General features: G+C 35.9%; 1 protein-coding gene across 2 annotated transcripts in view; it reads right to left on the bottom strand.

Annotated features, from left to right (window-relative positions):
• npr1b (natriuretic peptide receptor 1b) overlaps window positions 1-14,763 on the bottom strand; it is a 35,865-nt gene that overhangs the window by 12,248 nt on the left and 8,854 nt on the right. For both annotated transcript variants that reach the window (XM_052578179.1, XM_052578177.1), the window contains exons 3-6: window positions 11,676-11,863; window positions 10,334-10,447; window positions 8,938-9,073; window positions 448-542 (exon numbers count right to left, since the gene is read on the bottom strand). In XM_052578179.1, the coding sequence (XP_052434139.1) occupies window positions 448-542; window positions 8,938-9,073; window positions 10,334-10,447; window positions 11,676-11,863 (533 nt within the window). The remainder of the gene's footprint in view (window positions 1-447; window positions 543-8,937; window positions 9,074-10,333; window positions 10,448-11,675; window positions 11,864-14,763) is intronic.

Here is a 14,763-nt window from a genome sequence, read left to right as displayed (position 1 = left end):
ATTACAGGGACAAGCTTCATTCAGAGAGCAGCTGAGATCTTTAATATCTATTCAGCATCTATCCTGTACTTGCTCCCAAACAAAAAGCATTCCCCTGACTGAATATGTATCCTATAATTAACCTTCTTACAGCCTGGCCTCCCAATTACCAATCAAAAGTCTTTCAGAAAGGAGGGTTAGTGTGGGGGGACTTTGGTTTTAAATTTATGCCTCCATTCTGCCATTTGGTTTTGAGATTCAGGTGTTACATTTTAATTAATTAGCCTGTAACAAAGGCAAAACTGTTTGGATGACACACACACATAACGGCTGCAAGAAAAATGAGATTGCATTTCATTTGCCTATTACTAACAACAGAAGCATCATTGCTATTCAAAGTTAGGTTCATTTGAGAATACCAATGACTAAATGACCAAACTGTGTGAGACAAAATATATGATTACTGACCTGAAAGTTGCCACTGTTCATGTCAGTCATGTCCCACAGGGCAAAATCAGTCTCTCTGTCGCCATTCTCATCAATCTGCACCAGACCGGTGACCCCTGGGAAAGGCAGCAAGTGTGTTATAGAGCTCATTGCAACAAATCCACATCAGAAGCACTAAAATAAAATTTAGAATTAAAAAGAAAAACTTTGACATACTCCATAATTTAAATCTGAATATATAGTTCAACCACATAAAGCAGGAGCCCCATGAGAATTTTAAAATCAATACGAAAACGAACAGGAAGCCAGTGCCATTTTTCCAAGATAGGTGTGATGTGCTCCCTTGCTCTGGTCCTAGTCAGAAATCAAGCATCTGAACTTTGTACCAACTGTTATTTACTCAGGGTAGCTTTAGAAACTCTCCAGCAAAGCATTACAATATGTACAATACAATATGTAAATCACCCCAAAAAAAGAAAATCTTTTCATCATATATAAAAAAAGAAGATATTCAGATTTTAGAATGACATAAAAATGACATTTGTTGGACTATCCCAAGTGAGCTATAATTCTGCCAAGACAATAACATCCCATACCAACCGCTTTGTCACATTATGAGTAATCAAAGTGATTATAATCACACATAGTAAATCAGTTCACACACAGCGAATGCGTATACAAGTGTTCAATCAAATCTGATGGAGTCTCTTGATAAGCTTCCGGTTGTGCCCATCTGCCAATGAGGGTCAGGTGCGGGCTGTAATTTCCTGTGGAGGTCACTCACCTCTTTAAATGGGCTACAGATAGAGGCCGGGTCCAGCTCAGAGGAAACACACAGTGACATTTAGACTGATATGAAAAGCTTAAACTTAAACATCAGACTGGAAATGTCAAAGCCATTGGAGAGAGAGAGGGAGAAAGGAAGAGTGAGATGTCCTTACATCGGCTGATGATAAGGATAGCTTTAATAAGCCTGCATGAGTTATAAAAGGAATGGACACACACACACACACAGACAGTTAGTGGACCATGACTGCCCATCTTGTGCAAATTGTATTCCGATTGTGAATGTTTTGGCACTTATTTCCCTTTGGAGGGTAAAGGAAAATATCTCTGAACTGACACTTAACATCTCCAGCCAACATTCTCTCAGAGATTATTTTGGAGGATATTAAATTCAACTCATAAATTTTACATTACACACAGACACATATATGATGATATGTGTTTGCACCATGTAATCAAAAAATGTAATGAGTGTAAGTGTAATGGTAGTTTGAGTCATTTGAATTGAAGACAGGTCATTTATTGTAGTGTTATTTCTATCTCAGCAGGAAGTACAGGAAACTACTTGAGTACAGCATACCGGGATGAAAATGTAAATGGCAGACTGATGCTGAAAGCAGGAAAACAAGACTTGTTTGAATAAAGTAAGCAAAAAACATATTTCCCATCTCCTATGATGTAGATGCTGTATTCATGCCTTGAAAACTTTGTTATCTACCTGTATGCTATAGATGAGGTTTTGTCTATATTGTGAGAATGACCTGTGATAGAACTGAAAGCATCAGTAAAAACAATCTGGAAGTTACATTTCACCTCATCATTTTCAAGCAAAAGTGTATTTATTTATATACTTAACTTGGAGTCATTTTATAGCTATATAAATACAAATTATTAAATTATCATATTACTAACCAAAAATGTAACATTTTTACGAAACAAATATTTTTTATATCAACATTAACATTTTTGTTAATGTTGGTCTGATTACCTCAAATGATTATATATGGAAAAACAGTATATTTTATGTGTCTTATGTGAGTTCAGTGTAAATCTACAATTTTCATAGTCATGAAAATAAAGAAAACTCATTGAATGAGAAGGTGTGTCCAAACTTTTGGTCTGTACTAATATATATATATATATATATATATATATATATATATATATATATATATACATCCCTGGAGCTGTTTTGTTGTGTTTTCTGTCCCTATGTGCTCCCCGTGCCTCAGTTTCTCCACCATGGCTTCTAGCACCCTCCTCACCATCTGTGCCTCATGACTCTAGTCCTCCAGCTGTGCCTCGTCCCTCCTTTCCTTCAGCTATGTTTGGCTCCTCCTTCCCTTTGGTTCCACCTCGGTCCTCTGTCACTCCGGCTCCACAGTGGCCTTCCGGATCCCCGCCTCCTCTTCTGTCGCCTGAGCTATCTCCTCCGCCTCGGGCCTCTAGATCCTCCCTGTCGCCCTGGCTCATTGGCTCTCAATCTCGGGCTTCTCTGCCACCTGCTCTGCTGCCGCCATCGGTCGCAGTCCTGAAGTCATCAGCTCTTCCTCCACCATGGCTCCTCCCTCTGTCGGCTCCACCGTGGGTCACCATTATGGCTGTGGCCTGGGTCCCACCTGGCTCTGCCAGCTCCAGGCCCCTCCCGTCTCCACCCTGGCTCCTTCTGTTTCCTCCCTTTATCATCTCCACCATGGACTCTGGTTGCCACCCCCCTCGTGAGTATCCGTCCTCTTCCCAAGCCTCCTCCCAAGTTCTCACCTGTCCTTCCCTTTTTTTTTCCTGCGGCACGAGGACGCACCTTCCAAGTGGGGGGCAAAATGTCACACCCTAGGACCTGTTTTGTTGTGTTTCTGTACTTATGTGCTCCCCATTACCCAGTTTCTCCCTTGTTTGTGTTAATTTGGTTTGGTTATATATATATATATATATATATATATATATATATACACTTTTAACTTAACCTAAAATGTTGACATTAATATAAAAAACATACTAGAAAAGATACTAAGTTCTAAGAAATAGTTAAAGGTGCATGAAATAATGGGCAGTTGAAAGACATTACTGATTTGATCCACTGAGTCAGTCCCATTCTGAGTCAGCTGTGCAAACTGGCACAATGTAACTGAAATATTAGGCACTCAATCAATAGATCTGAAAACGATTTCATAATCTTTACAATAAAGAGAGTGAATGATTTTATAAGCGAACTAAAGAAAGTCTACTTCCTCTTTTAAATGTCATATAAAAGGCAGAACAAGTTTGTAGAACATTCTGTGCTTTGGTCTATTCAGTGGCTTCATATCGCTGTAAAAAACCTAGTGTGCCCAAGTTTGTAAGTGCAATCTTTAGAAGACAGGATTAAAAGATATAACAGCACTAGCTGGATCAAAGAGTAACTTAGTAATTACAATTTTTGATATGGCTGCCGTTACAGATGTCTGAATGAGCGTTTTCATTTTTACAGAACTCTAATTGGAGTCAGCAGCCAAATAAATCTTTCTATTGAAAGTCACACATTTTGCAAAGCCTGTGCAGATCTTCTGCGAGTGATGCTATTTGCTATTACAGCATGAATAAGAATGTTGTCTTTAGTTAAAAGAAGCAATGCCCTAAGTCTAAGATATTTTAATAATCTTACCTCATAAAACAGCACAGGAACTGAAAAAACAATAACAACAACAAAAAAACAATATAACCTTATATCAGAGACACGGGGAGTCTTTAAAGAATATATATACATAAATAATGCAGTAATGTATTTCACTCAAAAAATAATCTCTCTCAACAATTGTTAGAAATTGTTAGTTATACTATAACCTCAAAAACATTCACCAATCTGTAATTAGTCAAAGATGAGGCTGATGAGATTTAATGGAATTGAGGCAGATGTTGATATGGTTCAATATTAGATGCTGATACCATTGGTCGCACAATCTAGATTACTTTAAAGATAAAGTCTATATGATTTTTTTATGTCATAATACGTTCACTTAACCAGGTATATTAATCACTGACGAGTTTGCCATTCATGGGTTTGCTGAAACTGTACACATTGAACATGTTAAAAGAAAATCAGACTTGGTTACAGAAGTTCAAGCCAAAATTCAAAGAACTGCCAAAATATTCAGAGACTAAAAGAAAAGAAAACACTGGCGGTGCTTTTACAAGATGTTTGGGTTTCAGCTGAAACGTCTTAAAACTTATGAATAGCGTCTGAAACTTGTAGTTTCTCATTGACAGGTAAGCTAAATTCAATAAATACTGTCCTAAATGAAATAGTAGATATTGTAAGGATAAGAATAATCATAAGTGTCATAAATGTAAGAGGATGCTATTGAGTTTTAGTTAATTTATTTGCATCATTATTATGGACAAATTGCCTATAATGCTATGCAAATTCCCTCAGTTGTCTAAACTTCTCTATATTTTAGAAAGTTCACACACAAAGGCTTTAAAGTTACCCAAATCATGGTGATTTCTAAACTTAAGATGAAAGTGAAAGTCGTGGCATTTGCCAAGTATGGTAACCCATACTCGGAATTTGTGCTCTGCATTTAACCCATTCAAGTGCACACACACAGCAGTGAGAAGTGAACACACCGTGAACACACACTCGGAGCAGTGGGCAGCTATAGATCCAGCAACTGGGGGTTCAGTGCCTTGCTCAAGGGCACTTCAGCCATGGGTATTGAGGGTGGAAGAGAGCTCTGTTCATTAACTCCCTACCCACTAACAACTCCTGCCAGCACCGAGACTCGAACCTGCAACCTTCGGGTTACAAGTGCAAGTCTCTAACCGTGCAAGTCTCTAACGGGTTACAAGTCCAAGTCTCTAACCAGTCTCTAGCCACAGCTTCCCCCAATAATTTTAACCCAAATTTCAATCAAAATTATTGAATGTTGATGTATTTATTTATTTTGTGACTAGCCGATGCCGCCAGTATCAGTATATTGTCCAGATTGTTCCATATCAAATGTCACAGAAGGACATGAGCAGGAAAAGCTGCCGTGCATGCATGAATGAGTCTGGGAACAGGAGTCTGGCTCATGTGGTGGTCTATTCAGACCACAAGCTTTGGTCGAACATCTCCAGAAACACACCTGGCTCATGCGTGGGTGGGCAAACCAACCATGTAATCTCTTTATATTTGAAGCAGATCCAAGGCAACAGGACACCTGCTGATTTTACAATAATTTAAGGGAAGTCAAATACTGACGGGGAAGGATGCATGAGTGTATGGTTGGATGATAATAGAAAAAATCATATAAATGTTTGTCTTTAATGTCTAATTGGTTTTATCTTGTAAAAATAAAAAAATAAAAAACATGACACATTTGGGTAAGAGATCTCTTATTTGTATTGCCAACTTGGATTTGTTTGCTGCATTGAATGCCAAATGCATTCTTTAGCCAACAGACAATGCCAACAGATCTTTTGTTTATACAACTTTTTCAATTAACATAAAAGGAAACTTTGACTTGTAATGATGTATCTTTATCATGCACAGTTTGCATCTAAATGGGGACAACTTCCAAGGCTCTTTGTCTCTAAAGGACAAGATGTTTTTTAAGATTTTCAACAAATAGAGAAACTTTACTAAACTTTAGTCTAGTTCACAAATGTCTTTTTAATTACAGTAGTAATCAAGAAATGGTGGATCATTCCTGTTCAAACCTTTTAGATTTTAATAATAAGACTTCCTAATTTCGCAGTGGGGAGTTTTAGTCCCCACTGTGCAAATGCAAGTTTAATGGACAATGGTTATTAGTCTAAACAAATGGGTAAAATTGCTGGTTGATCTGTAAGCAAAGAATATATTTGGGCAATATTTCATGGAACTAGCTGTAAATGAGCACAATCAGGGATTTAATTCAGTGAAATGCTTAAAAAAGTGACATGAAAGGGAAAAATGAACAGTACATGACTACTGAAAACTCAAACGATTGTGAAAAAGGAACCTTGGGGCTCCATGTCCTTTAGAGACTTCATCGCCATTCACAGGGAAACAGCTCAAGAAGAGAGAATGAGTTATGAGAAGCAGCACTCAAAAAAATTTACTTTCACCTTTGCCAATTTTACTTAATCCGTTCATGTTATGATTACTTAAAAAAAAATTATTTAACAATGTGAACTTGATTTAATCTAGTTCATTCAACAAAAAAGTGTGTATTGTCAGCTTTAATTAAAAATTATTTGTTCAGCCAACATAACATTGTTGCGTAATAATGAAACCAACACAGACTTGCATCTCATTGGCTGAGGATTTCTGCAGTGTATTATGGGTAATTGTTATTCTGTCACCCTCTTGGAGAAGTGTAGCACCATTAGATAGGTATATGAGTAATACAACTCATAGCAATGAAGTTGTTCTAATAAGTTTTAGAACAAAACAAAAAACAAATGGTTTGAAATGTTGCTTTATGTTCCAAATATGTTTGTGATATAATTGATTTACTATATTTATAGAAAGGTCTGAATGAAAAGAAATATTAATCAGCTGCTCATGGTCCTAATGCAAGGGGGTGGCATTCCTAATATGGCATTATTCAAATTTTATGTCATCATTATTTAACATTTTCAGGTACAATTAACTCATTTGTTGTTTGTTGACTCTATTAAGGTTTGTTAAGTTTACTTAAACTTATTTTGTAAAATGAACTTAATTATTAAAAACATTGTCCAAAACATTGCAAATTAGTTGGGCTGACACTATTAAATTAAGCTTTGCCCAACCATAGTAAATAAGTTGAATCAACCTTAATAAGTTAAGTTGACCAAGCGTAAGTACATTAAATTGGAGTAACAGAATTGCATAATGCTGAAATAAAGCAAATTAATCATGTGGAAATCCTACTAGCTGTAAGATATAACATTAAGGTTTTGCATGAGCTATCATAAGGTTGTAATTAACTGATATGTATTTTTGCTTAAAGTGTGTGTCTGTATGGGTGTCTATGCACATGTGCGACCATGTTTCTTTTTTTAAACCTTAGACCTTACAGAAGTCACATAATAATTCTGGAAAGTGCGTCACCAGATCAGTCTCTGCACATAGCTGTTTGTTGTGGGTCTGTAATGCCAGACCTTCTGCTGCAGGGCATATTATTACATATTCTGTTTAATTGATAGAAACAAAACTGGACCTGGCACAGACAGAGGCCTGTTTCTCTTTCTCTTAATGATTAATTAAGCTAAAATATACAGAAGGCCTAAAGGGTAAGGGTTATTTTAAGCAATCATAGAAATAATGTAATAATTTTTCCCTATTATAATGACAAGAAAGCAAAAAACATTTATACAATAGGCATAATTAAGACATACTGGAGAATAAAATAAAAAATTAGCACGCAACACACAGAAACAAACACACACCCAAAACATTATTTAAAAAAAAAAAAATGCAATGTAACCTGAATAGGCAACACATGTGGGAAACTGCACTGTAAAAAAAAAAAAAGCATGTATAAATTGTGACAAATCAAAGCTGAAAAATTTAGAAATGTAGAAAAATCAATTTTTAAATCTTGATAAAATCTTGATAACGAATTCAGGAAATTCAAAAAATAGGTCAAATGCAGCGTTGCTTTTGTCAATGAAAATAATGACTTAATATTGTCGTCAATGAACCTTCATCACGTGACAAAAACAAAATGAGATGCAACGTAAATGTTGGTCATGTGACGATGATTATAATTTAAAGCAATTATATATTGTGAGATGCTGAGCGCAAGAGAACAACACAGTTTGAAGTAGCTGCTCACTTAAACGATCTTGCTAGTCTCAGTCTGCTGCTTGGTGATGGCAGTGCCCTAAACGATGTTAGAATTGACTATTTCACATCCAGAGATGAAGGATCAAATGATAAAGAGGAGGAGTCCAATGAAAGTCTGTTATGTGCACAGGTGCGCTGCAAATGTAATGTACAAATTAAATTTAAACTACAAGGTTCTCTTTTCATGCTGTCCAAACATACAGGGGGTGATCAAAAGTTCAGAGACAACGGAAAACTGTCCTCTTCATTGTAACTTTAATCTGTTTGTGTAATGATGCAATATAGCGCTCCTGACAGACATCTCTCATTCTTAAAGGGCCCCCAGCACCAATTTCATATCGCTATGCATTACTTTCATTTAGTTCAAATGGTGACAGCATGAACTAAAACATATTTAGAACACAAAATTAAAAGTAACAACCCGAACTGTGTCTGGTTATGTATTAAGTCCAGCAATAAGTCCAGAGTGGAACAGGAGAAGAATTGGAGAGCATGCAAGCTCTTATCTGTGATGTTTTATGAACAGATACAGGTATATACACTTAATATTCAAATGTTTGCAAGTTCCTTGGGGTCATGTACAGTGACTAAAATAAGACTTGTAATAATTGACTGTTGTGTTTCTATTCTCGTTGCCTCACTTTAAACCCTTTTTTTCCCCTCAAAATTCCATTCCTGAAAATCAAAGCTATCAGCCAACGGCAGAGAGCCATAACTTTTGTTACGTTCAAGCTGTGGACAAAATAAAAACAGTTTCTGAAAGGGCTTGAAATTTCTAAAAAAAAAAAAGGTAACAATTTGACCGTGTGGTGGGTTTTCCTAGGTTTCATCACCTTTTAACTTACTTTGCCTCAAAGATTGTGGATTTGTCTTTCATAGTCGTTTTCTATGAAAGACAAATCTTGAGCTCATGTTCTGGATTTTGGGTTTCACTTAGATCACGTGCTCACCATAATAAGTGCGGTTCCACATTCTCTTTGTGACAGACTCTCCTGAAGGTCGACCATGTCCTTCCGCAAGACTCTCATTTAGAGCACTGCAGTACAACATCAGACCATCATAGAAACCACCTGAGATGATGTTCATCTGAAAGAATCAAATACACAAATGAATACAAAGATGAGCAAATTCAGAATCATAACTAGGCTGGTCCTGATGGATGTGTTAGATAGATTTTCTTGACACGAATCCTACTTAGGATGTCATTTTTCTGTTGTTTTTTTTTAAATACACCTGATCTGATTTGAATCCTTCATCAAATATTTGGCACAAAAATGAAAAATGAAAGTCAGACTGCGTGAGGCACAGGGTAAAGTGCTTCATCTCTTAATCTTCTCTCCCGATCCATTCTGACCATTTGACCCCCGCAGAGATCCATTTACATGCAAATGAACACAACTGATGAGGGATTTGCTTTTTAACTGTAAAAGAGTTTTTCTTTTTAGATTTCGCTTCACTCGAGTCCCCTGTCACTTGCTAAATGTGAAATAGGACCCAGAAAAACACTTAAAGATGATCTGAGACTCTCGATTAGAATCCACAAAGCCTCAGATAAATGAAGACAGATGTGCTCATATGGCTTGTTTGTCTGGTAGCGAACAGTGATAAAAATACAGAGTTCGAGCTGAAACATCCCATGAAACGTCTCAACAAGCCCTGTTCTCTTTCACGTGTCTATGTGGAAATTTTTATCTACGTTGTTTTGAAATGCACTGTGAAATAAAGAAGAACTAAATGACCTCTCTACATGCACATTATATGTTCCCTACTCTATTAAATTCAATAAGCAGAACACACATTAAGAGAAAAATGCATCATACACATGAGCTCCATAACCAAACATATTTTTCCTTCATTAAAATGCATGGACTTTAGTCTCCTGATGGACTCTGTGAAGCTTAAATCTGTTTGACCAGAAATTAGCATGTGTACGTCACATTAATTACATATTCTGGGCCTCACACATTCATAGATATATATAATTATGTTCAACCTTTACAAAGCAGCACGATTTTTGTAGAAAGAGAGCAAAAGTGCATTATAGCCTGTTTCTTTGTGCATCATTAAGTGAATAAAGGAGAATTACAGAAAAGCTGTAAACACACATAATGCATTTTGGCTGAAAAAAAAAAAAAAAAACACTAATTTTATAATTTTTTTGTCCCTTTAAGCTCTTTATGAGAGAACCCTGGCTATAATAGAGGCACATAGAGTTTCTAGCAAGATAGAAATAAATAGTAATTTCTAGGCAAGAGAAAACAGTAGAGTCTTGGTAGAAATGCATAATAATACAACATCCAAAAATGAAATGAAAATGATAGAGCACTTCACAATGATCTTTCTTACCAAAGAATCCTTCACGGTGAAGTTGAACATCCGTTTGGCATCCGATTTTAGAACACTGACAAACTCCTTATACTCCTGATTCTGTGGCTCTAGGTAGGTCAGAATCTTCACGCTCTGAAAAAATAGACATAAAAATATACGATTTGTCCTAAGAGGAAGCGGTTTTAATATTTTCAAAATGTAACTGAATTTTCAACAGTCATTATTCCAGTGTTCAGTGTCACATGATCCTTCAGAAATCCTTCTATGATGCTGATTTGGTGCTCAAGAACCATTTCATATTCAACTATGCTGAAAACTTGTGCTACATAAATGAACATACATGTGTAAACCATATTTTTTTGTAACAATTTAAATGTCTTTAAATGTCTTAAACTTCAACTCCTTTAACTGTCACTTTGGATCATATTAAACCATCCTTGTGGCCCTTACTGGTGCTTGAACTATTGATGAGTAGTGTATATTGTAAAATACATAAACTATTTTTCACTTACATAAAGTATGCTAAACTACTTTGTAATTCCGTCTTGTTGGTCAGTTCTGAGTGTTGTGGAAAATGCAACAGACTACCACAATCTGACTGGGACTCTAAAACATTCTATCAAAGCTGTGATTGAGACACCTGAATCAGCTCTGTAAAATACTGAAAGTATGCTCGACTATATGGTGCATTTGGATATATGACTGGTTATAATGCACTTCTCCATCATTTGATGAATAACTGCTGACTTACATCACATTGACAGACAAATCGTAATCAGATGAACTGCTGATATTCATAAAATCCTATCAACAAACATTTAACACATTTTCTTTTCCTGACAGACTGAAGTATTTCTCTTATAATTCCCAGTTTAAATAGGAATAGTTTGTTAATTTGGCCAGGTAGTAAAATTAAGAAAAAGTATATTTATTCAACATACTGCATGTTGTGTGCAAGCATAATTGACCAAAGCTAAGCTCCAATGAGTGTCAACATGTCCTGATTTTAACTGTGCGTGGGTTCATCAGAGTGTTGGAGTTCAGACTGTTTCTCACACTCAAAACAGACGGCTGTTATCACAGTAGGAGCTGCTGAAAGCAGTTCTGTGACACCAACCGAAGCCACAGTGACCTGCAGAGCATTTGATAAGAATATGGCTCAGATTTTGAGCCCTCTGGGGCATATCAGAGATCATTATGTGTTTGAGGGTGTTTTAATGAAACACGTTGTTATTATGTCACCAGACACACTACAAAGCAACAGTAGCTGAAACTAAAAAAGACTGTCTCCTGAAATTGTATCTCCTAATCTCTATTTGTTTGTCATTTATTTTCATGTTTTATGAAAGGCTTTAATCACCTGGAAGGCCTCCTTTGCAAAGACATCATCTGTGTCTCCTCTGGCCCACGGCTGAGAAGGCCTGGACTCCAAACTGCGTCCGAAGATGTCAATGTAGAAGAAGACATATTCCTCCTTAGGGAGACCTGCCCTGTGGAAGTGCACCATTAACTGCCGGAAAATATCCGGAGAACAGCATACGAACACCACTGTAATGACAAAAAAAGAGAGAGAGGGAGAAAAAAAAAGATATTGACATGAGAAAACTTTAGCCTCTTCATCATTCATATTTGCCTTTGCTTTATATGAGATATATATAAGATATATGAGAAATATAGAATGTTTTTGCACTTCCATTAGCACTTTTACTTGAAATGACTTTGTAATCAATACCATAATGCCATTACCTCAGCAATTTAATACATCCAGACAGGAGTTAGCATGTGTGTGCATTTTTGGTAATGTGTGTAAATGTGTCTGTATGGTGCATTAATGCATTTATGGCTCTGGATGTGTCTGGACTGTCTGTTCTATGCTTTTAGCTTCACACGTCATACAGTACATGTTATTTATGATTCATCCACACTGCATCATATTGTTTTCCTAAACAGTACTTTTGCCTCATTTTCCAGTAATATAATATGTTTTTTTTTTAAGTATATGCATACATTTATTTGCAAGATAAATGTACATTTATGCAAAAATGCATGAAATACCAAGACTTGTTTTCAGGCAATGTATTTAAATACATTTTTACATTTATTTTATTTATTTGTTGTTTTTAAAAAAATCATTATAATGTATTATTATTTTATTTTTTTTAGAAAAAAAAATAATATTCTCAGAAAATATCTTAATACCCCATGCAGTGTTGTTTCTCAAGTAAACTTGTTTAAAAGATGTTTGTATTGGAAAATGAGAAAGAAAATTATTTTGTAGGGTTATTAAACAAAAGTTCAGATAATAAAAACATGCAGATGAGAGAAGGAACCACTAACAAGAAAATAAAAGAAATCTGGACAAGAAAAAAAATGCCTCATTAACATTGAGTGAAGTGATCACAGAGCCAGCAAGAGAAAGAGATAGAACTTGACTCAAGACCAGACAGTCATTTGCAGAGTGAGGGTAATTGCAGGAGACCTTATGCTAACATCCACATACATGTGTGTGTGTGTGTGTGTGTGTGTGTGTGTGTGTGCGTGTGTGTCTCCTGCTCAGTGGCACAATGTGATTTCAGTATGTGGATAATAATGAACACAAGCTGAGAGATGAATTTAGATTTTTTAAGAAGAGTTCTGGAAATCTACAGCGGGTAAAGTAAGTATTGAACGCATCATACTTTTTACATTCACACTTAGCAGATGCTTTTATCCAAAGCAACCTATTATTTAGGTTTTTTAATTAAATAATAAAATAAAACAGAGAGAATAGAAAAAGAAAAGAGCAAGCTAGTGTAAGAGCCCTTTTTTGCTTTTGTTAATTATAATAAAAAAAAGGAATAGATAGAATAGAATAGAATAGAAAAAGGATAGAGAAGCTAGTGTTAGTTAGTTTTTTTTTTTTTTAAGAAAACAAGTTAGTAAGTGAATAGAATGCAAGTCTAAAAGGGGCACATTTTTTAAGAGTAGAATTAGAATTTTTGTGATCTCTAACCCAGAATAAAGCCTGCTCCGGAGAAGGGTGGCCGTGTAGCATAAGAGACCTTGGTGATAAAGCCTGCTCTAGACCAACCCATCTTCTTGAACCCGAAAACTCAGTGTTTGCTTAAACTAAAAACAAACTTAAAATCTGACTGAAACTGTGTGGCACTACATTTTGGATGTTACCCTCTCACACCATCAGAATAAAAAACACTTATGGACAGAAATGTTTTCAGTCTGCAGGCTACTGAAGTCTAACATAACTGTGAAATATAAAAAGTCCTACTGTGAGTGAGTCAGAGGTTCAGTTCTTTGTGTCTGAGATCAATACTGAACTACCATAGAACCAGACCTTTACATCTGCCCACATGACTTTCGCCTTGACAAAACCCATCACTCTGACAAGAACGAAAGAAATAGAAAGAATGAAGAAACAACTAGAATGTGCAAAATGCAGGTTCAATCAAATATCAAACTGTATAATTTGTGCACTCTTCTGATGCCAATGATGCAAATTGAATCAGGGTTTCTGATTTCCCCAGTTCATGAGAGATCAGGACCCACAAGAGCGACTGCATCGACTTCATTTTTGCTATGATTATGAAGGCATGTCCATAGGATAAAAGCAATTTTGTTTTAGAAAGAGAACATCAGGTGTGAGAAGCAACCGGTCAATGAGATAAAACAGTCCATTACACACTCAAATGCACATCATTATCAGATAAAGCCCTTGAGAGAGGCTGCTGGCAGATATCCAACCTAAGAGAGGGAAACACTATTTTCAGCACTGTTATACATTAACTAGCACTGAGCAAATGAGTTCTTAGTTTTTCTAAGATGCACACGTAACATTCCTGAACAATACAGTATTTTCCCTGGACAGGAGTGACAGAACATGAGCGGGTGTTTTTGTAGGCCAAAGAGAGTTTAATGTACAGTGTACACAGTGTCTACTAAAACTATACTGTGGATGGGTAGTTGACATTACATGACATCTTATACTTAATATAAACCTCTTTTTAATAGGACAATTTAAATACTCATTTGTCACACCACAACTATTTAAATTTATACATAATTAATTAATGCATTTGCTACCTGCTGATTATGTGCCAAAAAAGGCTAGTTTCCTGTTGATTTAAATGCTCCTATACCACTTAATTACATACATTTTAACTTAACCAGCTATACTTGTTGACTAGTCAAATGAATATTACATTTTTAAATTAAACTGTATAAACATGGGCTCCTATTCTTATTAAAAAAATTATAACAGGAAGAGAAAAGAAAACTCCTGAGTTGTACAAATATATCTACAAAAGAATTGTCTGTCATTTCAAAACTATGCACTCTATTATATCACCACACCAACCGGACCATGAGCGAGAGGGAGTCTGCCCTCTCAACAAGAGCTAATCACAGCCCTTCTTGCATGAAATCAAATGAGGAAGTACGTTGTAATTGCAATC

The sequence above is a fragment of the Carassius gibelio genome, chromosome B16 (assembly GCF_023724105.1).
Source record: "Carassius gibelio isolate Cgi1373 ecotype wild population from Czech Republic chromosome B16, carGib1.2-hapl.c, whole genome shotgun sequence".
Classification (NCBI taxonomy): domain Eukaryota; kingdom Metazoa; phylum Chordata; class Actinopteri; order Cypriniformes; family Cyprinidae; genus Carassius; species Carassius gibelio.
Note: the sequence above shows the minus strand (reverse complement) of the source record. Positions and strands in the feature narration are given on the sequence as shown.